At 50.5% G+C, this 27370-nt stretch overlaps 1 protein-coding gene across 5 annotated transcripts in view; it reads left to right on the top strand.

The window, feature by feature from the left end:
* The window catches only part of agap1 (ArfGAP with GTPase domain, ankyrin repeat and PH domain 1), a 297905-nt gene that overhangs the window by 99002 nt on the left and 171533 nt on the right, over positions 1-27370 (top strand). For all 5 annotated transcript variants that reach the window (XM_065023309.1, XM_065023307.1, XM_065023299.1 and 2 more), the window contains exons 2-3: positions 12247-12305; positions 14709-14796. In XM_065023309.1, the coding sequence (XP_064879381.1) occupies positions 12247-12305; positions 14709-14796 (147 nt within the window). The remainder of the gene's footprint in view (positions 1-12246; positions 12306-14708; positions 14797-27370) is intronic.

Here is a 27370-nt window from a genome sequence, read left to right as displayed (position 1 = left end):
TCCCGCATATCTCTTCCTCCCTCTCCGTCTGTCTCTCCTGCATATCTCTTCCTCCCTCTCCATCTGTCTCCTGCATATCTCTTCCTCCCTCTCCATCTGTCTCCTGCATATCTCTTCCTCACTCTCCATCTGTCTCCTGCATATCTCTTCCTCCCTCTCCATCTGTCTCCTGCATATCTCTTCCTCCCTCTCCATCTGTCTCCTGCATATCTCTTCCTCACTCTCCATCTGTCTCCTGCATATCTCTTCCTCCCTCTCCATCTGTCTCCTGCATATCTCTTCCTCCCTCTCCATCTGTCTCCTGCATATCTCTTCCTCCCTCTCCATCTGTCTCCTGCATATCTCTTCCTCCCTCTCCATCTGTCTCCTGCATATCTCTTCCTCCCTCTCCATCTGTCTCCTGCATATCTCTTCCTCCCTCTCCATCTGTCTCCTGCATATCTCTTCCTCCCTCTCCATCTGTCTCTCCCCATATCTCTTCCTCCCTCTCCAGCATATCTCTTCCTCCCTCTCCGTCTGTCTCTCCAGCATATCTCTTCCTCCCTCTCCGTCTGTCTCTCCCGCATATCTCTTCCTCCCTCTCCGTCTGTCTCTCCCGCATATCTCTTCCTCCCCCTCCATCTCTCTCCCGCATATCTCTTCCTCCCTCTCCGTCTGTCTCTCCAGCATATCTCTTCCTCCCTCTCCGTCTGTCTCTCCCGCATATCTCTTCCTCCCTCTCCGTCTGTCTCTCCAGCATATCTCTTCCTCCCTCTCCGTCTGTCTCTCCAGCATATCTCTTCCTCCCTCTCCATCTGTCTCCAGCATATCTCTTCCTCCCTCTCCATCTGTCTCCTGCATATCTCTTCCTCCCTCTCCATCTGTCTCCTGCATATCTCTTCCTCCCTCTCCATCTGTCTCCTGCATATCTCTTCCTCCCTCTCCATCTGTCTCCTGCATATCTCTTCCTCCCTCTCCATCTGTCTCTCCCCATATCTCTTCCTCCCTCTCCAGCATATCTCTTCCTCCCTCTCCGTCTGTCTCTCCTGCATATCTCTTCCTCCCCCTCCATCTCTCTCCCGCATATCTCTTCCTCCCTCTCCATCTCTCTCTCCTGCATATCTCCTCCTCCCTCTTCCTCCCTCTCCAGCATATCTCTTCCTCCCTCTCCGTCTGTCTCTCCAGCATATCTCTTCCTCCCTCTCCGTCTGTCTCTCCCGCATATCTCTTCCTCCCTCTCCGTCTGTCTCTCCCGCATATCTCTTCCTCCCCCTCCATCTCTCTCCCGCATATCTCTTCCTCCCTCTCCGTCTGTCTCTCCTGCATATCTCTTCCTCCCCCTCCATCTCTCTCCCGCATATCTCTTCCTCCCCCTCCATCTCTCTCCCGCATATCTCTTCCTCCCCCTCCATCTCTCTCCCGCATATCTCTTCCGCCCTCCATCTCTCTCTCCCCCATATCTCTTCCTCCCTCCATCTGTCTCTCCCCCATATCTCTTCCTCCCCCTCCATCTCTCTCCCGCATATCTCTTCCTCCCTCCATCTCTCTCTCCCCATATCTCTTCCTCCCTCCATCTGTCTCTCCCCCATATCTCTTCCTCCTCCCCTCCATCTCTCTCCCCCATATCTCTTCCTCCCTCCATCTCTCTCCCGCATATCTCTTCCTCCCTCCATCTCTCTCTCCCGCATATCTCTTCCTCCCTCCATCTCTCTCTCCCCCATATCTCTTCCTCCCTCCATCTGTCTCTCCCCCATATCTCTTCCTCCCTCCATCTGTCTCTCCCCCATATCTCTTCCTCCCTCCATCTGTCTCTCCCCCATATCTCTTCCTCCCTCCATCTGTCTCTCCCCCATATCTCTTCCTCCCTCTGTCTCTCTCTCTCTCTCTGTCTCTCTGTCTCCCTCTGTCTCTCTCTGTCTCTCTCTCTCTCTCTTTTTTCTCTCTCTCTCTCTCTCTCTGTCTCTCTGTCTCTCTCTCTCTCTCTCTGTCTCTCTCTCTCTCTCTCTCTCTCTTCTGCCTTGTATGCAGTCTTTCTCACATCTCTCTCCTCCAATCTCACTTTTGCGTCCCACAGCTGTCCCATAGTCTGTTTCTACTATGGGGGATAGTAGATTGAAATAGGCTAGTGATTTACTGTTTGTTCGGTACTCGTCTTGTTGGCTGAGGAAAAGTAAATGTGGACAGTTATTCTAACGTCTTCAAAGTTCACATCAGAATTCGGTAAGAAGTACATTTTCCCTACAGAATCCCTGGTGTGTGTGTGTGTCTCACACTAAAATAGCCATACTGTGATAACCTAGGATGGATACATTCAATTCCTTGCTTTCTTCTGGCAGCAGCCAGAGTCAACATTTGTTTCATGTTAATGACTCATTAACACAGAGTGCTGAGTGGCAAGTTCCCTTCCTTTGTGTGTGTGTGTGTGTGTGTGTGTGTCGGCTGTGGAACACGCACCAGTGAGAGCCAACAGGTGGTATGGCATACAGCTGGTGTGTGTGGTGACAGAGTGAAGGGACGGACGCTGGCAGCCAGGCACTGTGTGAGCGCGGTGACAAGGCGACGTAATGGTTGATCTTGGTTGATGGATTGATACGGGGCAGGTGGACTTCTGTAGCCCAGTGGTTCACACACCTTGTTGGGCTGGGAATGCTCTCTTCAGTTCCACAGTTGCAGGGCAGTGAAGGGGGTAGTTAGTGAATTGAACACTAAGATGGGATAGCTAGGTAGTCAATGCAGGTGTAAATACCCATGGCTAATGCTCTGTACCAGTGTAGCATGATGGCATACAGGGCTAGTCAGTCATGTAGCTTGTTAGTCAAGTGGCTATTAGCCACTCGGGGAAACTGGAGCGGTGTTGGCCGGTCCCCCAGCTCTGAAAACAGGATGCAGCTATAACAACATCCTGTCTGTCAGCGAGAGGTGAGCAGAACACAGGCGGCCATTTGTGATCCTCCACACAGCCAGCCAGATAGCTAGGTCCCATAACTACAGACCGGGGTACCAGGGCAACAATACACCCCTGTGTACCAGTCGGCCAATAGGGACCCCTCTTACTGGATTCTTTCCAGTCCTGCTGTTGTCTGACGTGTCTGACCAATCCCAATAGACCATCAGACAGAGGTGGGGTTAGGAGGGGGACACTGACTTATTTAAATGTTTTTCACATCAGGGAGGGGAGGAGGAGGAGGATGATGAGGAAGGAGGAGGGAGGGAGGAAGGGGGAGGGAGGGAGGAAGGGGGATGGGGGAGGGAGGGAGGGTTGTTGTCATCGTGTCATCTATCCCAGTGTTTTCTCAACTCTGGGACCCATCAAATGCTTTCAGAAATATGTTGTGGTCCACTAAATTGATGCAGTAGATTAGTCTCTTGCCCACAATCAAGTCATGAACATCTTCTGAAGTGGTGCTACACAGCTCAAGGTCTGAGACGCTGTAACATGTCTGAGGACGTGACACCTGCTGTCCTCAGACACGGGTGATGTGGAGAGGGAGACTGGACTGATGTGGTGGAATACGAAGGGTTGGGATAACGTCTGAAAATATGGTCCACAGCCATCCCATAACCACGTCTTTGAAAGCACCTGTTTGGTACTCAAGGCATTAATAAAGAGTGTGTGGTTTCTTTAGTGTAGTGTCTGTCAGTCTGCCTCAACTGTAGTGTCTGCCTGTCATGTAGTGTATGTCTGTAGTGTACTGTAGTGACTGTCTGTCTGTAGTGTAGTGTCTGTCTGCCTGTAGTGTCTGCCTGTCATGTAGTGTATGTCTGTAGTGTACTGTAGTGACGGTCTGCCTGTAGTGTAGTGACTGTCTGCCTGTAGTGTAGTGACTGTCTGCCTGTAGTGTAGTGACTAGTGTCGTGTCTGCCTGAAGTGTAGTGCCTGCCTGCCTGAAGTGTAGTGCCTGCCTGCCTGAAGTGTAGTGCCTGCCTGCCTGAAGTGTAGTGAATGTCTGCCTGTAGTGTAGTGACTGTCTGCCTGTAGTGTAGTGACTGTCTGCCTGTAGTGTAGTGACTGTCTGCCTGTAGTGTAGTGACTGTCTGCCTGTAGTGTAGTGTCTGCCTGTAGTGTAGTGTAATGACTAGTGTCGTGTCGTCTGCCTGTAGTGTAGTGACTGTCTGCCTGTAGTGTAGTGACTGTCTGCCTGTAGTGTAGTGACTGTCTGCCTGTAGTGTAGTGACTGTCTGCCTGTAGTGTAGTGTTGTGTCTGCCTGTAGTGTCGTGTCTGCTTGTAGTGTCGTGTCTGCCTGTCGTGTCTGCCTGTAGTGTAGTGCCTGCCTGCCTGAAGTGTAGTGAATGTCTGCCTGTAGTGTCGTGTCTGCCCGTAGTGTAGTGACTGTCTGCCTGTAGTGTCGTGTTGTCTGCCTGTAGTGTAGTGACTAGTGACTGTCTGCCTGTAGTGTCTGCCTGTCGTGTTGTCTGCCGTGTCTGCCTGTCGTGTCGTGTCTGCCTGTCGTGTCGTGTCTGCCTGTCGTGTCTGCCTGTCGTGTAGTGTCGTGTCTGCCTGTAGTGCAGTGTCGTGTCTGCCTGTAGTGCAGTATCGTGTCTGCCTGTAGTGTCGTGTCTGCCTGTCGTGTTGTCTGCCTGTCGTGTTGTCTGCCTGTCGTGTTGTCTGCCTGTCGTGTCGTGTCTGCCTGTCGTGTCGTGTCTGCCTGTCGTGTCGTGTCTGCCTGTCGTGTCTGCCTGTCGTGTCGTGTCTGCCTGTCTGGTGTCTGCCTGTAGTGTCGTGTCTGTCTGTCGTGTCTGTAGTGTAGTATCTGCCTGTCGTGTCTGTAGTGTAGTGTCTGCCTGTCGTGTCTGCCTGTAGTGCAGTGTCGTGTCTACCTGTCGTGTCTGCCTGTAGTGCAGTGTCGTGTCTGCCTGTAGTGTCGTGTTGTCTGTCGTGTTGTCTGCCTGTCGTGTTGTCTGCCTGTCGTGTCGTGTCTGCCTGTCGTGTTGTCTGCCTGTCGTGTAGTGTCGTGTCTGCCTGTAGTGCAGTGTCGTGTCTGCCTGTAGTGCAGTGTCGTGTCTGCCTGTAGTGTGGTGTCTGCCTGTAGTGTGGTGTCTGCCTGTAGTGTGGTGTCTGCCTGTAGTGTGGTGTCTGCCTGTAGTGTGGTGTCTGCCTGTAGTGTGGTGTCTGCCTGTAGTGTCGTGTCTGCCTGTAGTGTCGTGTCTGCCTGTAGTGTCGTGTCTGCCTGTCGTGTCTGCCTGTCGTGTCGTGTCTGCCTGTCGTGTCGTGTCTGCCTGTCGTGTCGTGTCTGCCTGTCGTGTCGTGTCTGCCTGTCGTGTCGTGTCTGCCTGTCGTGTCGTGTCTGCCTGTCGTGTCGTGTCGTGTCTGTAGTGTCGTGTCTGTAGTGTCGTGTCTGCCTGTAGTGTCGTGTCTGCCTGTAGTGTCGTGTCTGCCTGTAGTGTCGTGTCTGCCTGTAGTGTCGTGTCTGCCTGTCGTGTCGTGTCTGCCTGTCGTGTCGTGTCTGCCTGTCGTCGTGTCGTGTCTGCCTGTCGTGTCGTGTCTGTAGTGTCGTGTCTGCCTGTCGTGTAGTGTAGTATCTGCCTGTCGTGTCTGTAGTGTCGTGTCTACCTGTCGTGTCTGCCTGTAGTGTCGTGTTGCCTGTCGTGTTGTCTGTCGTGTTGTCTGCCTGTCGTGTTGTCTGCCTGTCGTGTCGTGTCTGCCTGTCGTGTCTGCCTGTCGTGTAGTGTCGTGTCTGCCTGTAGTGCAGTGTCGTGTCTGCCTGTAGTGTCGTGTCTGCCTGTAGTGTCGTGTCTGCCTGTAGTGTCGTGTCTGCCTGTCGTGTTGTCTGCCTGTCGTGTTGTCTGCCTGTCGTGTTGTCTGCCTGTCGTGTCGTCTGCCTGTCGTGTCGTGTGTGCCTGTCGTGTCGTGTGTGCCTGTCGTGTCGTGTGTGCCTGTCGTGTCGTGTCTGCCTGTCGTGTCGTGTCTGCCTGTCGTGTCGTGTCTGCCTGTCGTGTCGTGTCTGCCTGTAGTGTCGTGTCTGCCTGTAGTGTCTGCCTGTAGTGTAGTGTCTGCCTGTAGTGTATCATAGTATCTGCCTGTAGTGTAGTGTCTGCCTGACACAGATTGTCCCTGATGAATTAGTAAAGCTAACACTGGTCCAAATGGAGGCCTACATGGAACAGTGTTGTCTGCCGTGTCTGCCTGTAGTGTCGTGTAGTGTCTGCCTGTAGTGTCGTGTCTGCCTGTAGCGTAGTGTCTGCCTGTAGCGTAGTGTCTGCCTGTAGTGTAGTGTCTGCCTGTAGTGTAGTGTCGTGTCTGCATGTCGTGTCGTGTCTGCCTGTAGTGTAGTGTCTGCCTGTAGTGTAGTGTAGTATGTGCCTGTAGTGTCTGCCTGTAGTGTAGTGTCTGCCTGTAGTGTAGCGTAGTATCTGCCTGTAGTGTAGTGTAGTGTAGTGTAGTGTAGTATCTGCCTGTAGTGTAGCGTAGTATCTGCCTGTAGTGTAGCGTAGTATCTGCCTGTAGTGTAGTGTAGTGTCTGCCTGTAGTGTCGTGTCTGCCTGTAGTGTAGCGTAGTATCTGCCTGTAGTGTAGTATCTGCCTGTAGTGTAGTATCTGCCTGTAGTGTAGCGTAGTATCTGCCTGTAGTGAATGCCTGTAGTGTAGCGTAGTATCTGCCTGTAGTATCTGCCTGTAGTGTAGCGTAGTATCTGCCTGTAGTGTAGTGTAGGGTCTGCCTGTAGTGTAGTGTCTGCCTGTAGTGTAGTGTCTGCCTGTAGTGTAGTATCTGCCTGTAGTGTAGCGTAGTATCTGCCTGTAGTGTAGCGTAGTATCTGCCTGTAGTGTAGTGTAGTATCTGCCTGTAGTGTCTGCCTGTAGTGTAGTGTCTGCCTGTAGTGTAGCGTAGTATCTGCCTGTAGTGTAGTGTAGTATCTGCCTGTAGTGTAGTGTAGTATCTGCCTGTAGTGTAGTGTAGTATCTGCCTGTAGTGTAGTATCTGCCTGTAGTGTAGCGTAGTATCTGCCTGTAGTGTAGCGTAGGGTCTACCTGTAGTGTAGTGTCTGCCTGTAGTGTAGTATCTGCCTGTAGTGTAGCGTAGTATCTGCCTGTAGTGTAGCGTAGTATCTGCCTGTAGTGTAGCGTAGTATCTGCCTGTAGTGTAGCGTAGTGTCTGCCTGTAGTGTAGTGTAGTTAGTGTCTGCCTGTAGTGTAGTGTCTGCCTGTAGTGTAGTGTCGTGTCTGTAGTGTAGTGTCGTGTCTGCATGTCGTGTCGTCTGCCTGTAGTGTAGTGTCTGCCTGTAGTGTAGTGTAGTATCTGCCTGTAGCGTTTGCCTGTAGTGTAGCGTAGTATCTGCCTGTAGTATCTGCCTGTAGTGTAGTGTAGTATCTGCCTGTAGTGTAGCGTAGTGTCTGCCTGTAGTGTAGTGTCTGCCTGTAGTGTAGTGTCTGCCTGTAGTGTAGTGTCTGCCTGTAGTGTCGTGTCTGCATGCCGTGTCATCTGCCTGTAGTGTAGTGTCTGCCTGTAGTGTAGTGTAGTATCTGCCTGTAGTGTCTGCCTGTAGTGTAGCGTAGTATCTGCCTGTAGTGTAGTGTAGTATCTGCCTGTAGTGTCTGCCTGTAGTGTAGCGTAGTATCTGCCTGTAGTGTAGCGTAGTATCTGCCTGTAGTGTAGCGTTGTATCTGCCTGTAGTGTAGTGTAGTGTCTGCCTGTAGTGTAGTGTAGTATCTGCCTGTAGTGTAGTGTAGTATCTGCCTGTAGTGTAGTGTCGTGTCTGCCTGTAGTGTAGGGCTGAAGGGCTGAAAGGGCTGAATGGTGTGTGTGGCACAGTTGGTAGAGCCTGACGCCTGCAATGCCAAGGGTCATGGGTTCGTTTCCCGCTGGGGCCACTCATACGTGAACATGTATGCATGCATGACCAAGTCTCTCTGGACCAAGTCTCTCTGGACCAAGTCTCTCTCGATAATAGTGTCTGCTAAATGGCCTTCTATTAGAACAGCACTGTGTTGTGTGGGATTATAACAAGCATGAACGGAGCCCTTTTCTTTTCTTTGCCTGTAGTGTAGCGTAGTATCTGCCTGTAGTGTAGTGTAGTATCTGCCTGTAGTGTAGCGTAGTATCTGCCTGTAGTGTCGTGTCTGCCTGTAGTGTAGCGTAGTATCTGCCTGTAGCGTAGTATCTGCCTGTAGTGTAGCGTAGTATCTGCCTGTAGTGTAGTGTAGTATCTGCCTGTAGTGTAGTGTAGTATCTGCCTGTAGTGTAGCGTAGTATCTGCCTGTAGTGTAGCGTAGTATCTGCCTGTAGTGTTTGCCTGTAGTGTAGCGTAGTATCTGCCTGTAGTGTAGCGTAGTATCTGCCTGTAGTGTAGTGTAGTATCTGCCTGTAGTATCTGCCTGTAGTGTAGTGTAGTATCTGCCTGTAGTGTAGTGTAGTATCTGCCTGTAGTGTAGTGTAGTATCTGCCTGTAGTATCGCGTAGTATCTGCCTGTAGTGTCGTGTCGTGTCTGCATGTCGTGTCGTGTCGTGTCTGCATGTCGTGTCGTGTCTGCATGTCGTGTCGTCTGCCTGTAGTGTAGTGTCTGCCTGTAGTGTAGTGTAGTATCTGCCTGTAGTATCTGCCTGTAGTATCTGCCTGTAGTGTCTGCCTGTGGTGTAGTGTCTGCCTGTAGTGTAGCGTAGTATCTGCCTGTAGTGTAGTGTAGTATCTGCCTGTAGTGTAGTGTAGTATCTGCCTGTAGTGTAGCGTAGTATCTGCCTGTAGTGTAGCGTAGTATCTGCCTGTAGTGTAGTGTAGTATCTGCCTGTAGTGTAGTGTAGTATCTGCCTGTAGTGTAGCGTTGTATCTGCCTGTAGTGTAGTGTAGTGTCTGCCTGTAGTGTAGTGTAGTATCTGCCTGTAGTGTAGTGTCATGTCTGCCTGTAGTGTAGCGTAGTGTCGTGTCTGCCTGTAGTGTCTGCCTGTAGTGTAGTGTCTGCCTGTAGTGTAGTGTCTGCCTGTAGTGTAGTGTCTGCCTGACACAGATTGTGCCTGATGAATTAGTAAAGCTAACACTGGTCCAAATGGAGGCCTAAATGGAACAGGGTTGTTTGCGGTCCTCAGTCCTGTCTGATGGTGGGGTCTGTGACCTACTTACCCAGCAAGATAACACACGGGGGTGTCTGGAGAAAGGGCTGAATGGTGTGTGTGGCACAGTTGGTAGAGCATGACGCCTGCAATGCCAAGGGTCATGGGTTCATTTCCCGCTGGGGCCACTCATACGTGAACATGTATGCATGCATGACCAAGTCTCTCTGGACCAAGTCTCTCTGGACCAAGTCTCTCTGGATAATAGTGTCTGCTAAATGGCCTTCTATTAGAACAGCATTGTGTTGTGTGGGATTATAACAAGCATGAACGGAGCCCTTTTATAGAATGACCTGATATTATATGTGTCAGCTCAGCTCCCGCCAGGGTAACACTGTGGTGAGATTGACTGGATGGCCCTGATAAAACTGACCACACACACACCAGTAACCAGCAGTGAATTGTGTGTGGGACCGTTACTAGTTAGGTGTGTGTGTGACCGTTACTAGTTAGGTGTGTGTGTGACCGTTACTAGTTAGGTGTGTGTGTGTGACCGTTACTAGTTAGGTGTGTGTGTGTGTGACCGTTACTAGTTAGGTGTGTGTGTGTGTGACCGATACTAGTTAGGTGTGTGTGTGTGTGTGTGACCGTTACTAGTTAGGTGTGTGTGTGTGTGTGACCGTTACTAGTTAGGTGTGTGTGTGTGTGTGTGTGACCGTTACTAGTTAGGTGTGTGTGTGTGTGTGTGACCGTTACTAGTTAGGTGTGTGTGCGACCGTTACTAGTTAGGTGTGTGTGTGTGTGTGACCGTTACTAGTTAGGTGTGTGTGTGTGTGACCGTTACTAGTTAGGTGTGTGTGTGTGTGACCGTTACTAGTTAGGTGTGTGTGTGTGTGACCGTTACTAGTTAGGTGTGTGTGTGTGACCGTTACTAGTTAGGTGTGTGTGTGTGACCGTTACTAGTTAGGTGTGTGTGTGTGTGTGACCGTTACTAGTTAGGTGTGTGTGTGTGTGTGAGACCGTTACTAGTTAGGTGTGTGTGTGTGTGTGTGTGTGTGACCGTTACTAGTTAGGTGTGTGTGTGTGTGTGTGTGACCGTTACTAGTTAGGTGTGTGTGTGTGTGTGTGACCGTTACTAGTTATGTGTGTGTGTGTGTGACCGTTACTAGTTAGGTGTGTGTGTGTGACCGTTACTAGTTAGGTGTGTGTGTGTGTGTGACCGTTACTAGTTAGGTGTGTGTGTGTGTGACCGATACTAGTTAGGTGTGTGTGTGTGTGTGACCGTTACTAGTTAGGTGTGTGTGTGTGTGTGTGACCGTTACTAGTTAGGTGTGTGTGTGTGTGTGTGTGACCGTTACTAGTTAGTGTGTGTGTGTGTGTGTGTGTGTGTGTGACCGTTACTAGTTAGGTGTGTGTGCGACCGTTACTAGTTAGGTGTGTGTGTGACCGTTACTAGTTAGGTGTGTGTGTGTGTGACCGTTACTAGTTAGGTGTGTGTGTGTGTGACCGTTACTAGTTAGGTGTGTGTGTGTGTGACCGTTACTAGTTAGGTGTGTGTGTGTGACCGTTACTAGTTAGGTGTGTGTGTGTGACCGTTACTAGTTAGGTGTGTGTGTGTGACCGTTACTAGTTACTAGGTGTGTGTGTGTGTGTGAGACTAGTTAGGTGTGGTGTAGTGTGTGTGTGAGACCGTTACTAGTTAGGTGTGTGTGTGTGTGTGTGTGTGTGTGACCGTTACTAGTTAGGTGTGTGTGTGTGACCGTTACTAGTTAGGTGTGTGTGTGTGTGTGTGACCGTTACTAGTTATGTGTGTGTGTGGGTTAGACCGTTACTAGTTAGGTGTGTGTGTGTGACCGTTACTAGTTAGGTGTGTGTGCTGTGTTGAGTGTTCTACAGTATCTGCTGTAACAACCAGTGAGGAGGAGGAGAGGCTAGGAGGTCTTGGGAAATGAGGGGAGTGATTGAAGTGACAGAGGGATGGCAGTTTATTCCCCCCACGCATTACTACACACACAAACTGTACACAGCACACTGCAATTATAGACGACAATACACTGTTTCACCCACGCTCATTTAGCAGTCACTCACACATGCACCACCCATTATTACAGTCAAGTCAGCAGATGCAATTCCAAACAACACATTCACATTACAGTCTCTCAACTCAACTTCCTCACACAGCTGTAACCTACAGTTAAATAAACTGTCCCACACACTGACCTCACTTAACCTTCCATCCATCCTGCCAGGTCTAATCTCTGTCTCATAAACAGCCAAGGGTGAAGTGGAGGAATGTACACAGGACCTACAGAACGGATCAGAGTAGAGGCCACATCTCCTGTTAGTCCACTAGCCTTAATAACAGACAAGGAAACAGGTGTGGCGTAAGGACAGTTGGCATCAGAATGCCTTGTATATAATGACTAGCTCCACCCCTAACCCTCTCACCTCTATGGGTCTAAGCCATAGACCAGGCCAGCCATAGAACCAGGCTAACCATCCCCTCTGATTGGGGCTTTGGTTAGCCTGGTTCCTCCTGAAAGATCTATTCTGGCATTACCGTGTGTTGCCAGAGAATGGCCCTGCCAGCGCCACAACAGTGAGCCAAGATGGAGCTCAGTGGCTCCAATAGAGCCAGTCGGCAGAGCAGCTGGTGTGATATTAAACATTAAGAGTGTGACCGGCTCCACCGCGGGCCTGCTGCTTTTGTTTGGCAGCCATGCTGGGCCTCTGATGGATAATAAGACCTGGGCCCAGTCAGGCTAATGGGCCTCACAGCCAGGGAGATATTACACCTAGCCAGTAGCCTCACGGCCAGGGAGATATTACACCTAGCCAGTAGCACGTTAGCCAATACCACACACACCTACTATGGGCAGGATTCGTGGTATAGCTGGTATAGTAGTTGTTCAGTGTAGTGTATCATCGGTCTTGTTGACTTACTGTTCCGTGTGTATGTACAGCTGATATGCTCTACTGAAGACATCCATTCAGACCAGACAGGAAGTATCTCTGAGAGGATGCAGCTATCCTAGCTGTCACTCAGCTGTCATCTTTCATGATACGCTCCTATCGTCCCCGAAGTCTCTCCTACTCGTCTCCTCATCCTCTCCCTTTCTTCTCGTTTGTCTGTCTCTTTCCTCCCTGTTAGTGGCTGACTACTGAGCAGGAACAGATTGGAACCCTTGTTGCCGTGACGTCTGGAGGACATGCATTACAGCTTGTCAGACCTCTGATGTCATCGTGTGTATCGTTGATTGACAGGCTTCTCTCTCTTTGTTGCAGATGCCTTTGTGAACAGCCAGGAGTGGACCCTGAGCCGATCGGTACCAGAACTCAAAGTGGTGAGTCTGAAATTGGATACAAACGCTCCAGTGAGTCTTGTCCTGGACGTACATGTACACAGACCAGGAATGAGGTCAAAACTTGAAACAGAATAGAATTGCCTTCCTCTATATTCCATATCCTCTATATTCATGTATGCATCTGAGGCAGTCTTCCTCTATATTCATGTGTGCATCTGAGGCAGTCTTCCTCTATATTCATGTATGCATCTGAGGCAGTCTTCCTCTATATTCCATATTCTCTATATTCATGTATGCATCTGAGGCAGTCTTCCTCTATATTCCATATTCTCTATATTCATGTATGCATCTGAGGCAGTCTTCCTCTATATTCCATGTTCTCTATATTCATGTATGCATCTGAGGCAGTCTTCCTCTATATTCATGTGTGCATCTGAGGCAGTCATCCTCTATATTCCATATTCTCTATATTCATGTATGCATCTGAGGCAGTCTTCCTCTATATTCCATGTTCTCTATATTCATGTATGCATCTGAGGCAGTCTTCCTCTATATTCCATGTTCTCTATATTCATGTATGCATCTGAGGCAGTCTTCCTCTATATTCATGTGTGCATCTGAGGCAGTCTTCCTCTATATTCATGTGTGCATCTGAGGCAGTCTTCCTCTATATTCCATGTTCTCTATATTCATGTATGCATCTGAGGCAGTCTTCCTCTATATTCCATGTTCTCTATATTATATTCTCTATATTCATGCATCTGAGGCAGTCTTCCTCTATATTCATGTGTGCATCTGAGGCAGTCTTCCTCTATATTCATGTGTGCATCTGAGGCAGTCTTCCTCTATATTCATGTGTGCATCTGAGGCAGTCTTCCTCTATATTCATGTATGCATCTGAGACAGTCTTCCTCTATATTCATGTGTGCATCTGAGGCAGTCTTTCTCTATATTCATGTGTGCATCTGAGGCAGTCTTCCTCTATATTCATGTGTGCATCTTAGGCAGTCTTCCTCTATATTCATGTGTGCATCTGAGGCAGTCTTCCTCTATATTCATGTATGCATCTGAGGCAGTCTTCCTCTATATTCCATGTTCTCTATATTCATGTATGCATCTGAGGCAGTCTTCCTCTATATTCCATATTCTCTATATTCATGTATGCATCTGAGGCAGTCTTCCTCTATATTCCATATTCTCTATATTCATGTATGCATCTGAGGCAGTCTTCCTCTATATTCCATATTCTCTATATTCATGTATGCATCTGAGGCAGTCTTCCTCTATATTCATGTGTGCATCTGAGGCAGTCTTCCTCTATATTCATGTGTGCATCTTAGGCAGTCTTCCTCTATATTCATGTGTGCATCTGAGGCAGTCTTCCTCTATATTCATGTATGCATCTGAGGCAGTCTTCCTCTATATTCATGTATGCATCTGAGGCAGTCTTCCTCTATATTCCATATTCTCTATATTCATGTATGCATCTGAGGCAGTCTTCCTCTATATTCCATATTCTCTATATTCATGTATGCATCTGAGGCAGTCTTCCTCTATATTCCATATTCTCTATATTCATGTATGCATCTGAGGCAGTCTTCCTCTATATTCCATATTCTCTATATTCATGTATGCATCTGAGGCAGTCTTCCTCTATATTCCATATTCTCTATATTCATGTATGCATCTGAGGCAGTCTTCCTCTATATTCATGTGTGCATCTCAGGCAGTCTTCCTCTATATTCATGTGTGCATCTCAGGCAGTCTTCCTCTATATTCATGTGTGCATCTTAGGTAGTCTTCCTCTATATTCATGTGTGCATCTCAGGCAGTCTTCCTCTATATTCATGTGTGCATCTGAGGCAGTCTTCCTCTATATTCATGTATGCATCTTAGGCAGTCTTCCTCTATATTCATGTGTGCATCTTAGGCAGTCTTCCTCTATATTCATGTGTGCATCTTAGGCAGTCTTCCTCTATATTCATGTGTGCATCTGAGGCAGTCTTCCTCTATATTCCATATTCTCTATATTCATGTGTGCATCTGAGGCAGTCTTCCTCTATATTCCATGTTCTCTATATTCATGTATGCATCTGAGGCAGTCTTCCTCTATATTCATGTGTGCATCTGAGGCAGTCTTCCTCTATATTCCATATTCTCTATATTCATGTGTGCATCTGAGGCAGTCTTCCTCTATATTCCATATTCTCTATATTCATGTATGCATCTGAGGCAGTCTTCCTCTATATTCATGTGTGCATCTGAGGCAGTCTTCCTCTATATTCATGTGTGCATCCGAGGCAGTCTTCCTCTATATTCCATGTTCTCTATATTCATGTGTGCATCCACTGCAGCACAACCATTCTGATTATTACAAGCCAAAGTAGAAGATATGCAAAACCAGGAAACAGCCTCACTTCCCTGTTCTTCTTCCTCCCCCAGGGCATTGTGGGTAACCTGGCCAGTGGGAAGTCTGCGCTGGTTCACAGGTACCTGACAGGAACATACGTCCAGGAGGAATCTCCAGAAGGTAAGACCAGGGTTCTCTCTGCTGCTCACCACGTCTGTGTCTCTACTAGTGTGTGTGTCTCTACTAGAGTGTGTTTCTCTACTAGTGTGTGTGTCTGTACCAGTGTGTGTGTCTCTACTAGTGTGTGTGTGTCTCTACTAGTGTGTGTGTGTGTGTCTCTACTAGTGTGTGTGTCTCTACTAGTGTGTGTGTCTTTACTAGTGTGTGTGTCTTTACTAGTGTATGTGTCTCTACTAGTGTGTGTGTCTCTACTAGTGTGTGTGTCTCTACTAGTGTGTGTGTGTCTGTACCAGTGTGTGTGTCTGTACCAGTGTGTGTGTCTCTACTAGTGTGTGTGTGTCTCTACTAGTGTGTGTGTGTCTCTACCAGTGTGTGTCTGTACCAGTGTGCGTGTCTCTACCAGTGTGCGTGTCTCTACCAGTGTGTGTGTCTGTACCAGTGTGCGTGTCTGTACCAGTGTGCGTGTCTGTACCAGTGTGCGTGTCTGTACCAGTGTGCGTGTCTGTACCAGTGTGCGTGTCTGTACCAGTGTGCGTGTCTGTACCAGTGTGCGTGTCTGTACCAGTGCGTGTCTGTACCAGTGCGTGTCTGTACCAGTGCGTGTCTGTACCAGTGCGTGTCTGTACCAGTGCGTGTCTGTACCAGTGCGTGTCTGTACCAGTGCGTGTCTGTACCAGTGCGTGTCTGTACCAGTGTGTGTGTCTGTACCAGTGTGTGTGTCTGTACCAGTGTGTGTGTCTGTACCAGTGTGTGTCTGTACCAGTGTGTGTGCGTGTCTCTACCAGTGCGTGTCTGTACCAGTGTGTGTGCGTGTCTGTACCAGTGTGTGTGCGTGTCTGTACCAGTGTGTGTCTCTACCAGTGTGTGTCTGTACCAGTGTGCGTGTCTCTACCAGTGTGTGTCTGTACCAGTGTGCGTGCGTGTCTGTACCAGTGTGCGTGCGTGTCTGTACCAGTGTGCGTGCGTGTCTGTACCAGTGTGTGTGCGTGTCTGTACCAGTGTGTGTGCGTGTCTGTACCAGTGTGTGTGTCTGTACCAGTGTGCGTGTCTGTACCAGTGTGCGTGTCTGTACCAGTGTGCGTGTCTGTACCAGTGTGCGTGTCTGTACCAGTGTGCGTGTCTGTACCAGTGTGCGTGTCTGTACCAGTGTGTGTGGCTGTACCAGTGTGTGTGTCTGTACCAGTGTGTGTGTCTGTACCAGTGTGCGTGTCTCTACCAGTGTGCGTGTCTGTACCAGTGTGCGTGTCTGTACCAGTGCGTGTGTCTGTACCAGTGCGTGTGTCTGTACCAGTGCGTGTCTCTACCAGTGTGCGTGTCTGTACCAGTGTGCGTGTCTGTACATTTACATTTACATTTAAGTCATTTAGCAGACGCTCTTATCCAGAGCGACTTACCAGTGCGCGTGTCTGTACCAGTGCGCGTGTCTGTACCAGTGCGTGTGTCTGTACCAGTGCGTGTGTCTGTACCAGTGCGTGTGTCTGTACCAGTGCGTGTGTCTGTACCAGTGCGTGTGTCTGTACCAGTGCGTGTGTGTCTGTACCAGTGTGTGTGTGTCTGTACCAGTGTGTGTGTCTGTACCAGTGTGTGTGTCTGTACCAGTGTGTGTGTCTGTACCAGTGTGTGTGTCTGTACCAGTGTGCGTGTCTCTACCAGTGTGCGTGTCTCTACCAGTGTGCGTGTCTGTACCAGTGTGCGTGTCTGTACCAGTGTGCGTGTCTCTACCAGTGTGTGTGTCTGTACCAGTGTGTGTGTCTCTACCAGTGTGTGTCTGTACCAGTGTGTGTCTGTACCAGTGTGTGTCTGTACCAGTGTGTGTCTGTACCAGTGTGTGTGTCTCTACCAGTGTGTGTCTGTACCAGTGTGTGTGTCTCTACCAGTGTGTGTCTGTACCAGTGTGTGTGTCTCTACCAGTGTGTGTGTCTCTACCAGTGTGTGTCTGTACCAGTGTGTGTGTCTCTACCAGTGTGTGTCTGTACCAGTGTGCGTGTCTCTACCAGTGTGCGTGTCTCTACCAGTGTGCGTGTCTGTAGCAGTGTGCGTGTCTGTAGCAGTGTGCGTGTCTGTACCAGTGTGCGTGTCTGTACCAGTGTGCGTGTCTGTACCAGTGTGCGTGTCTGTACCAGTGTGCGTGTCTGTACCAGTGTGCGTGTCTGTACCAGTGTGCGTGTCTGTACCAGTGTGCGTGTCTGTACCAGTGTGCGTGTCTCTACCAGTGTGCGTGTCTCTACCAGTGTGCGTGTCTGTACCAGTGTGCGTGTCTCTACCAGTGCGAGTGTCTGTACCAGTGCGTGTGTCTGTACCAGTGCGTGTGTCTGTACCAGTGCGTGTCTCTACCAGTGCGAGTGTCTGTACCAGTGCGTGTGTCTGTACCAGTGCGCGTGTCTGTACCAGTGCGCGTGTCTGTACCAGTGCGCGTGTCTGTACCAGTGCGCGTGTCTGTACCAGTGCGCGTGTCTGTACCAGTGCGCGTGTCTGTACCAGTGCGCGTGTCTGTACCAGTGCGCGTGTCTGTACCAGTGCGCGTGTCTGTACCAGTGCGTGTGTGTCTGTACCAGTGCGTGTGTGTCTGTACCAGTGCGTGTGTGTCTGTACCAGTGTGCGTGTCTGTACCAGTGTGCGTGTCTCTACCAGTGTGCGTGTCTCTACCAGTGTGTGTCTCTACCAGTGTGTGTGTCTCTACCAGTGTGCGTGTCTCTACCAGTGTGTGTCTGTACCAGTGTGTGTGTCTCTACCAGTGTGTGTGTCTGTACCAGTGTGTGTGTCTGTACCAGTGTGTGTCTGTACCAGTGTGTGTCTGTACCAGTGTGTGTCTGTGCCAGTGTGTGTCTGTGCCAGTGTGTGTCTGTGCCAGTGTGTGTCTGTGCCAGTGTGTGTCTGTGCCAGTGTGTGTCTGTACCAGTGCGCGTGTCTGTACCAGTGCGCGTGTCTGTACCAGTGCGCGTGTCTGTACCAGTGCGTGTCTGTACCAGTGTGCGTGTCTGTACCAGTGTGCGTGTCTGTACCAGTGCGCGTGTCTGTACCAGTGCGCGTGTCTGTACCAGTGCGTGTGTCTGTACCAGTGCGTGTGTCTGTACCAGTGCGTGTGTCTGTACCAGTGCGTGTGTCTGTACCAGTGCGTGTGTCTGTACCAGTGCGTGTGTCTGTACCAGTGCGTGTGTCTGTACCAGTGCGTGTGTGTCTGTACCAGTGCGTGTGTGTCTGTACCAGTGTGTGTGTCTGTACCAGTGTGTGTGTCTGTACCAGTGTGTGTGTCTGTACCAGTGTGCGTGTCTGTACCAGTGTGCGTGTCTCTACCAGTGTGCGTGTCTCTACCAGTGTGCGTGTCTGTACCAGTGTGCGTGTCTGTACCAGTGTGCGTGTCTCTACCAGTGTGTGTGTCTGTACCAGTGTGTGTGTCTCTACCAGTGTGTGTCTGTACCAGTGTGTGTCTGTACCAGTGTGTGTCTGTACCAGTGTGTGTCTGTACCAGTGTGTGTGTCTCTACCAGTGTGTGTCTGTACCAGTGTGTGTGTCTCTACCAGTGTGTGTCTGTACCAGTGTGTGTGTCTCTACCAGTGTGTGTGTCTCTACCAGTGTGTGTCTGTACCAGTGTGTGTGTCTCTACCAGTGTGTGTCTGTACCAGTGTGCGTGTCTCTACCAGTGTGCGTGTCTCTACCAGTGTGCGTGTCTGTACCAGTGTGCGTGTCTGTACCAGTGTGCGTGTCTGTACCAGTGTGCGTGTCTGTACCAGTGTGCGTGTCTGTACCAGTGTGCGTGTCTGTACCAGTGTGCGTGTCTGTACCAGTGTGCGTGTCTGTACCAGTGTGCGTGTCTGTACCAGTGTGCGTGTCTCTACCAGTGTGCGTGTCTCTACCAGTGTGCGTGTCTGTACCAGTGTGCGTGTCTCTACCAGTGCGAGTGTCTGTACCAGTGCGTGTGTCTGTACCAGTGCGTGTGTCTGTACCAGTGCGTGTCTCTACCAGTGCGAGTGTCTGTACCAGTGCGTGTGTCTGTACCAGTGCGTGTGTCTGTACCAGTGCGCGTGTCTGTACCAGTGCGCGTGTCTGTACCAGTGCGCGTGTCTGTACCAGTGCGCGTGTCTGTACCAGTGCGCGTGTCTGTACCAGTGCGCGTGTCTGTACCAGTGCGCGTGTCTGTACCAGTGCGCGTGTCTGTACCAGTGCGCGTGTCTGTACCAGTGCGCGTGTCTGTACCAGTGCGTGTGTGTCTGTACCAGTGCGTGTGTGTCTGTACCAGTGCGTGTGTGTCTGTACCAGTGCGTGTGTGTCTGTACCAGTGTGCGTGTCTGTACCAGTGTGCGTGTCTGTACCAGTGTGCGTGTCTCTACCAGTGTGCGTGTCTCTACCAGTGTGCGTGTCTCTACCAGTGTGTGTCTGTACCAGTGTGTGTGTCTCTACCAGTGTGTGTGTGTCTCTACCAGTGTGTGTGTCTGTACCAGTGTGTGTGTCTGTACCAGTGTGTGTCTGTACCAGTGTGTGTCTGTACCAGTGTGTGTCTGTACCAGTGTGTGTCTGTGCCAGTGTGTGTCTGTGCCAGTGTGTGTCTGTGCCAGTGTGTGTCTGTGCCAGTGTGTGTCTGTGCCAGTGTGTGTCTGTACCAGTGCGCGTGTCTGTACCAGTGCGCGTGTCTGTACCAGTGCGCGTGTCTGTACCAGTGCGCGTGTCTGCACCAGTGCGCGTGTCTGTACCAGTGCGCGTGTCTGTACCAGTGCGCGTGTGTCTGTACCGCGTGTCTGTACCAGTGCGTGTGTGTCTGTACCAGTGCGTGTGTGTCTGTACCAGTGCGTGTGTGTCTGTACCAGTGCGTGTGTGTCTGTACCAGTGCGTGTGTGTCTGTACCAGTGTGCGTGTCTGTACCAGTGTGCGTGTCTGTACCAGTGTGCGTGTCTGTACCAGTGTGCGTGTCTCTACCAGTGTGTGTCTCTACCAGTGTGTGTGTCTCTACCAGTGTGCGTGTCTCTACCAGTGTGCGTCTGTACCAGTGTGTGTGTCTCTACCAGTGTGTGTGTCTCTACCAGTGTGTGTGTCTGTACCAGTGTGTGTGTCTGTACCAGTGTGTGTCTGTACCAGTGTGTGTCTGTACCAGTGTGTGTCTGTGCCAGTGTGTGTCTGTGCCAGTGTGTGTCTGTGCCAGTGCGCGTGTCTGTACCAGTGCGCGTGTCTGTACCAGTGCGCGTGTCTGTACCAGTGCGCGTGTCTGTACCAGTGCGCGTGTCTGTACCAGTGCGCGTGTCTGTACCAGTGCGCGTGTCTGTACCAGTGCGCGTGTCTGTACCAGTGCGCGTGTCTGTACCAGTGCGCGTGTCTGTACCAGTGAGTGTGTGTCTGTACCAGTGCGTGTGTGTCTGTACCAGTGCGTGTGTCTGTACCAGTGTGCGTGTCTGTACCAGTGTGCGTGTCTGTACCAGTGTGCGTGTCTCTACCAGTGTGTGTCTCTACCAGTGTGCGTGTCTCTACCAGTGTGCGTGTCTCTACCAGTGTGCGTGTCTCTACCAGTGTGCGTGTCTCTACCAGTGTGCGTGTCTCTACCAGTGTGCGTGTCTGTACCAGTGTGCGTGTCTGTACCAGTGTGCGTGTCTGTACCAGTGTGTGTCTGTACCAGTGTGTGTCTGTGCCAGTGTGTGTCTGTGCCAGTGTGTGTCTGTGCCAGTGCGCGTGTCTGTACCAGTGCGCGTGTCTGTACCAGTGCGCGTGTCTGTACCAGTGCGCGTGTCTGTACCAGTGCGCGTGTCTGTACCAGTGCGCGTGTCTGTACCAGTGCGCGTGTCTGTACCAGTGCGCGTGTCTGTACCAGTGCGCGTGTCTGTACCAGTGCGCGTGTCTGTACCAGTGCGCGTGTCTGTACCAGTGCGCGTGTCTGTACCAGTGCGCGTGTCTGTACCAGTGCGCGTGTCTGTACCAGTGCGCGTGTGTCTGTACCAGTGCGTGTGTGTCTGTACCAGTGCGTGTGTGTCTGTACCAGTGTGCGTGTCTGTACCAGTGTGCGTGTCTGTACCAGTGTGCGTGTCTGTACCAGTGTGCGTGTCTGTACCAGTGTGCGTGTCTCTACCAGTGTGTGTCTCTACCAGTGTGCGTGTCTCTACCAGTGTGCGTGTCTCTACCAGTGTGCGTGTCTGTGCCAGTGTGTGTCTGTGCCAGTGTGTGTCTGTGCCAGTGTGTGTATGTGCCAGTGTGAGTCTGTGCCAGTGTGTGTCTGTGCCAGTGTGTGTCTGTGCCAGTGTGTGTCTGTACCAGTGTGTGTGTCTGTACCAGTGTGTGTGTCTGTACCAGTGTGTGTGTCTGTACCAGTGTGTGTGTCTGTACCAGTGTGTGTGTCTGTACCAGTGTGTGTGTCTCTACCAGTGTGTGTGTCTCTACCAGTGTGTGTGTCTCTACCAGTGTGTGTCTCTACCAGTGTGTGTCTGTACCAGTGTGTGTCTGTACCAGTGTGTGTGTCTCTACCAGTGTGTGTCTGTACCAGTGTGTGTGTCTCTACCAGTGTGTGTCTGTACCAGTGTGTGTGTCTCTACCAGTGTGTGTGTCTCTACCAGTGTGTGTCTGTACCAGTGTGTGTGTCTCTACCAGTGTGTGTCTGTACCAGTGTGCGTGTCTCTACCAGTGTGTGTGTCTGTACTTGTCAGTGGAGGACTGAAATGGCACCCTTTTCACTACTTTGTTTTAGGGCACTATATATAGGGAATAGGGTGCCATTTCAGATGCAGATCATGTCTGTCAGTCGATAGCGGTGTGGTTGGTTAGGGAAAAGCTTCCTAGAAAGCCTTAACAAATTGACCAGGGTGCCGTGCTCATGCTTAACTACACCGCCTGCTTAACCCAACTACCCAGCTACAAGGAGCTGGAGAGAGCAGTATGTTAGTCCTGAAGCTAGTGTTCTCTCCCTGTTACCTCTCCTCAAGCTAAACCTGAGGGGCTCCTCTCCTCCACACCAGGCTGCGTCTCAATAGTCCAGTGTCCTCTCCTCCACTCCAGGCTGCGTCTCAATAGTCCAGTGTCCTCTCCTCCACTCCAGGCTGCGTCTCAATAGTCCAGTGTCCTCTCCTCCACGCCAGGCTGGGTCTCAATAGTCCAGTGTCCTCTCCTCCACTCCAGGCTGCGTCTCAATAGTCCAGTGTCCTCTCCTCCACTTCAGGCTGCGTTTCAATAGTCCAGTGTCCTCTCCTCCACTTCAGGCTGCGTTTCAATAGTCCAGTGTCCTCTCCTCCACTTCAGGCTGCGTTTCAATAGTCCAGTGTCCTCTCCTCCACGCCAGGCTGCGTCTCAATAGTCCAGTGTCCTCTCCTCCACTTCAGGCTGCGTTTCAATAGTCCAGTGTCCTCTCCTCCACTCCAGGCTGCGTCTCAATAGTCCAGTGTCCTCTCCTCCACTCCAGGCTGCGTCGCAATAGTCCAGTGTCCTCTCCTCCACTCCAGGCTGCGTCTCAATAGTCCAGTGTCCTCTCCTCCACTCCAGGCTGCGTCTCAATAGTCCAGTGTCCTCTCCTCCAAACCAGGCTGCGTCTCAATAGTCCAGTGTCCTCTCCTCCACTCCAGGCTGCCTCTCAATAGTCCAGTGTCCTCTCCTCCACTCCAGGCTGCGTCTCAATAGTCCAGTGTCCTCCTTTAATCATCTCTCCTCTTGTTCAGCTGCAGTAGTCTAAAAGAAGTGGACAGGTACCAGTCAGATACATGGCAGTCATCACTCATCTGTCCTATTGGTTTCAGCTCTCCTGTGGCTTCATATCAATGCAGATGAAGGAAAGGAGATTGGGAGAGGAAGTCACCAGACACTTGAGATGCAGCCCTTCATGTAGCGTTAGCGTGTTAGCATCATCAGTTCGGTCCAGGCCCTGAGGAGACAGCCATACTCTGCATCCATTATTGAAGCTTAGAGGAGCCACCCTGCCAGCTCTGCTCACCCACATACGGGAGCCCTCTCTATGCTCTACTCACCCACATACGGGAGCCCTCTCTACGCTCTACTCACCCACATACGGGAGCCCTCTCTACGCTCTACTCACCCACATACGGGAGCCCCTCTCTACGCTCTACTCACCCACATACGGGAGCCCTCTCTACGCTCTACTCACCCACATACGGGAGCCCCTCTCTACGCTCTACTCACCCACATACGGGAGCCCTCTCTACGCTCTATTCACCCACATACGGGAGCCCCTCTCTACGCTCTACTCACCCACATACGGGAGCACCTCTCTACGCTCTACTCACCCACATACGGGAGCCCCTCTCTACGCTCTACTCACTCACATACGGGAGCCCTCTCTACGCTCTACTCACCCACATACGGGAGCCCTCTCTACGCTCTACTCACCCACATACGGGAGCCCGCTTGAGTCTGTGCCTGCTGGTGGAAGGCTAGGGAATATCCCAAAAGTCACTCTTCATAGCTGCTGGCTTGAGTCTGTGCCTGCTGGTGGAAGGCTAGGGAATATCCCAAAAGTCACTCTTCATAGCTGCTGGCTTGAGTCTGTGCCTGCTGGTGGAAGGCTAGGGAATATCCCAAAAGTCACTCTTCATAGCTGCTGGCTTGAGTCTGTGCCTGCTGGTGGCAGGCCAGGGAATATCCAAAAAGTCACTCTTCATAGCTGCTGGCTTGAGTCTGTGCATGCTGGTGGCAGGCCAGGGAATATCCAAAAAGTCACTCTTCATAGCTGCTGGCTTGAGTCTGTGCATGCTGGTGGCAGGCCAGGGAATATCCAAAAAGTCACTCTTCATAGCTGCTGGCTTGAGTCTGTGCATGCTGGTGGCAGGCCAGGGAATATCCAAAAAGTCACTCTTCATAGCTGCTGGCTTGAGTCTGTGCCTGCTGGTGGCAGGCCAGGGAATATCCAAAAAGTCACTCTTCATAGCTGCTGGCTTGAGTCTGTGCATGCTGGTGGCAGGCCAGGGAATATCCAAAAAGTCACTCTTCATAGCTGCTGGCTTGAGTCTGTGCATGCTGGTGGCAGGCCAGGGAATATCCAAAAAGTCACTCTTCATAGCTGCTGGCTTGAGTCTGTGCATGCTGGTGGCAGGCCAGGGAATATCCAAAAAGTCACTCTTCATAGCTGCTGGCTTGAGTCTGTGCATGCTGGTGGCAGGCCAGGGAATATCCACAAAGTCACTCTTCATAGCTGCTGGCTTGAGTCTGTGCATGCCGGTGGCAGGCCAGGGAATATCCACAAAGGCACTCTTCATAGCTGCTGGCTTGAGTCTGTGCATGCCGGTGGCAGGCTAGGGAATATCCCAAAAGTCACTCTTCATAGCTGCTGGCTTGAGTCTGTGCCTGCTGGTGGCAGGCTAGGGAATATCCACAAAGTCACTCTTCATAGCTGCTGGCTTGAGTCTGTGCCTGCTGGTGGCAGGCTAGGGAATATCCACAAAGTCACTCTTCGTAGCTGCTGGCTTGAGTCTGTGCATGCCGGTGGCAGGCTAGGGAATATCCAAAAAGTCACTCTTCATAGCTGCTGGCTTGAGTCTGTGCATGCCGGTGGCAGGCTAGGGAATATCCACAAAGTCACTCTTCATAGCTGCTGGCTTGAGTCTGTGCATGCCTGCTGGTGGCAGGCTAGGGAATATCCAAAAAGAAAAATCACTCTTCACTAGCTGCTGTTTTTGAGTCTTTGCCTCTTGATTATGGTCAGCTGCCAAGGAAACACAATCCAGCAAAGTCAGAACTGTTTTCAGTTAGCTGCTGGCTTGGTCTTTGATCCATGCTGGTGGCAGGCCCATCTAGGAAGTGTTTCCACCCAAAAGAACTCTGTCTCTTTGATTTAATTGTTCCATGACCAATGGCTTAACAAAAATAGAAAATCCCTGCTTGATCACACACGCTGTCTTAACCACCGATCTATAAATGGATGCTCCCAAGATGGTCCCCAATTCTCCTGAAATTGATTGAGTTTTAGGCTGCTGTAGTTGCTCCCACGGCCTGCTTAACCACACAGAGCCGGCAGGCCTATTCTTAGTGTGTAGACTGGAGTCTCCAAAAGTCACTCTTCTGAGCTGCTGGCTTCAGTCTCTCAGACACACAGTGGCAGGCTGATAGGTTATAGAACACCAAAAGTCACTGTTCATAGCTGCTGGCGTTGACGTGCTGGCTGCCATGGTGGCGTTCTCAGGGAATATCCACAAAGTCACTGTTCACAGCTGCCCAATGTAGTCTGAAGCCTGCTGGTGGCAGGCTAGGGAATATGACATCAGAAGCGTCAGATCACTCTTCACTAGCTCTGGTTTAAAGACCTGTCTTCTACCTGCTGACTGGCAGGGTGATGTGTGATTGTGACATTCTATGTGATAAGTCACTCTTCATAGCTGCTCCTTCACAGTCTGCTGCACTGGTGGGATGCTTGGGAATATCTCTCAAGAGTCACTCTTCCTAGCTGCTGTCTTGAGTCTCTGTCTCTGTCTCTGTCTGGGAATATCCAAAAGTCACTCTTCATAGCTGCTGTCTGTCTGTCTCTGTCTCTGTTTGTCCTCTGTCTTCTCTGCTGGCTTGAGTCTGTGTGTGGTGGTTTAATTTGAACTGAGAATATAACTTGTCTGCACCTTGGATTTGCTTTTATTTCCTCTCTTTGTTCTTGTCTGCATTTGTAACTAGCTGAGTCTGGATGCAGGTAACTATCCTCTGCTCTCATTCTGTCTGTGGCCCTTGTGGAATGTTTCCTCTCTGCTCTAGGGTCTTACCATTTCACAGTAGCAGCTTGATAATAGGTCAGGTTGTCCAAAATCATTCCAGATATCACCACAACAATGCATTCTGTAGCTAAAGTGTTTTACTCTGAATGGCCACAAGCCAGGTATTTCCCACTTAGACAATCTAGTGTGACAGTCAAGAGCAAGATGATGAACCTGAGGCTGCATTTGAAGGCAAATTCAGCTTGTAGCTTCATGTAGCTAACCCTGTCCTTTTCACTCTGTCACTGTGTCTGTTCTGGAGCCACAACTCACCCCTTCTAGGAAGTGTTACCACACACAAAGAGCTCTGTCTCTTTGATTTAATTGTTCCATGACCAATGGCTTAACAAAAATAGAAAATCCCTGCTTGATCACACACGCTGTCTTAACCAGCAGGTATCTATAAATGGATGCTCCCAAGATGGTCCCCAATTCTCCTGGAAATTGATTGAGTTTTAGGCTGCGTTGGCCTAGTAACCAGCAGGTAGCCTAGTGGTTAGAGCGTTGGCCTAGTAACCAGCAGGTAGCCACACAGAGCGTTGGCCTAGTAACCAGGCAGGTATTCTTAGTGGTTAGACTGGAGTCTGCAGAGGAACGTTGCAGCTAGTCCTGACTGCTGTGGTGGTCTCTCTCAGGTCCTCTCAGACACACAGTGGACACTAGTTGTGATAGGTTATAGAACACCAACCCAAACACACCTGGCTGTTGTCACCCGTGGTTCTCACAACGTCACCACAACGTGCTGGCTGCCATGTTAACACAACGTTCTCACAACGTCACCACAACATGCTGGCTGCCATGTTAACACAACGTAAGGGCCCAATGTAGATAGCATGAAGCAGTGACCAGCAGTCATGTGAGGTATAGTTGGTGTGAGGTTATGGTTAGGTCATGTGACATCAGACAGCCTCAGATGTGCTTATAGCTACTAGGATCTGTTTAAAGACCTGCTCTTCTACCACCCACTGACTGGCCAGGGGTGATGTGTGATTGTGACATTCTAGTGGTTGATAATCCCACCGCTCTAGCCATACCCCTCTCCTCTCACAGCTCTAGGCTGTACACTCAACCTGGGATGCTTGGTCTTCTCTCTAGACTCTCTATCCTAGGGTGTCTGTCTGTCTCTGTCTCTGTCTCTCTGTCTGGGTCTCTGGTCTGGGTTTTCTCTAGTCAGCAGGTCTGGTTGTCTGGCCTGTAACTCTCTGTCTGTGGTTGTCGTTGGCCTAGTCTGCCTGTTTGTCTCTCTGTCTGTCTCTAGTGGTGTTGTGTGTGTGTGTGTTTAATTTGAACTGAGAATATAACTTGTCTGCACCTTGGATTTGCTTTTATTTCCTCTCTTTGTTCTTGTCTGCATTTGTAACTAGCTGACGTGGATGGCCAGGTAACTATCCTCTGCTCTCATTCTGTCTGTGGCCCTTGTGGAATGTTTCCTCTCTGCTCTAGGGTCTTACCATTTCACAGTAGCAGCTTGATAATAGGTCAGGTTGCCCAAAATCATTCCAGAGCAGGTGGCCTAGTGGTTGCCCAAAAGCGTTGGCCAGCAACAATGCATTCTGTAGCTAAAGTGCTACTCTGAATGGCCACAAGCCAGGTATTTCCCACTTAGACAATCTAGTGTGACAGTCCAGCGAGCAGCTAGATGATGAACCTGAGGCTGATCAGTGGTTGCGTTGCTGTGCTAACATTCAGCTTGTAGCTTCATGTAGCTAACCCTGTCCTTTTCACTCTGTCACTGTGTCTGTTGTTTCATTTGTGGAGCCACAACTCACCCCTTCTCACACACACACATTACACACACACACTGAGCAGCTGACTCAGCAGAGAGCCCAGCCACAAAGCTGGACTACAGTAACCAGAGGTAGTGTTTACAACAGAAAACACAACACACTACCTCCAATGGGACGGCAGGTAGCCTAGTGGTT

This window comes from Oncorhynchus nerka, linkage group LG2 (genome assembly GCF_034236695.1).
Source record: "Oncorhynchus nerka isolate Pitt River linkage group LG2, Oner_Uvic_2.0, whole genome shotgun sequence".
NCBI classification, from domain to species: Eukaryota; Metazoa; Chordata; class Actinopteri; order Salmoniformes; family Salmonidae; genus Oncorhynchus; species Oncorhynchus nerka.
This window is presented reverse-complemented; position numbering and strand designations above follow the sequence as displayed.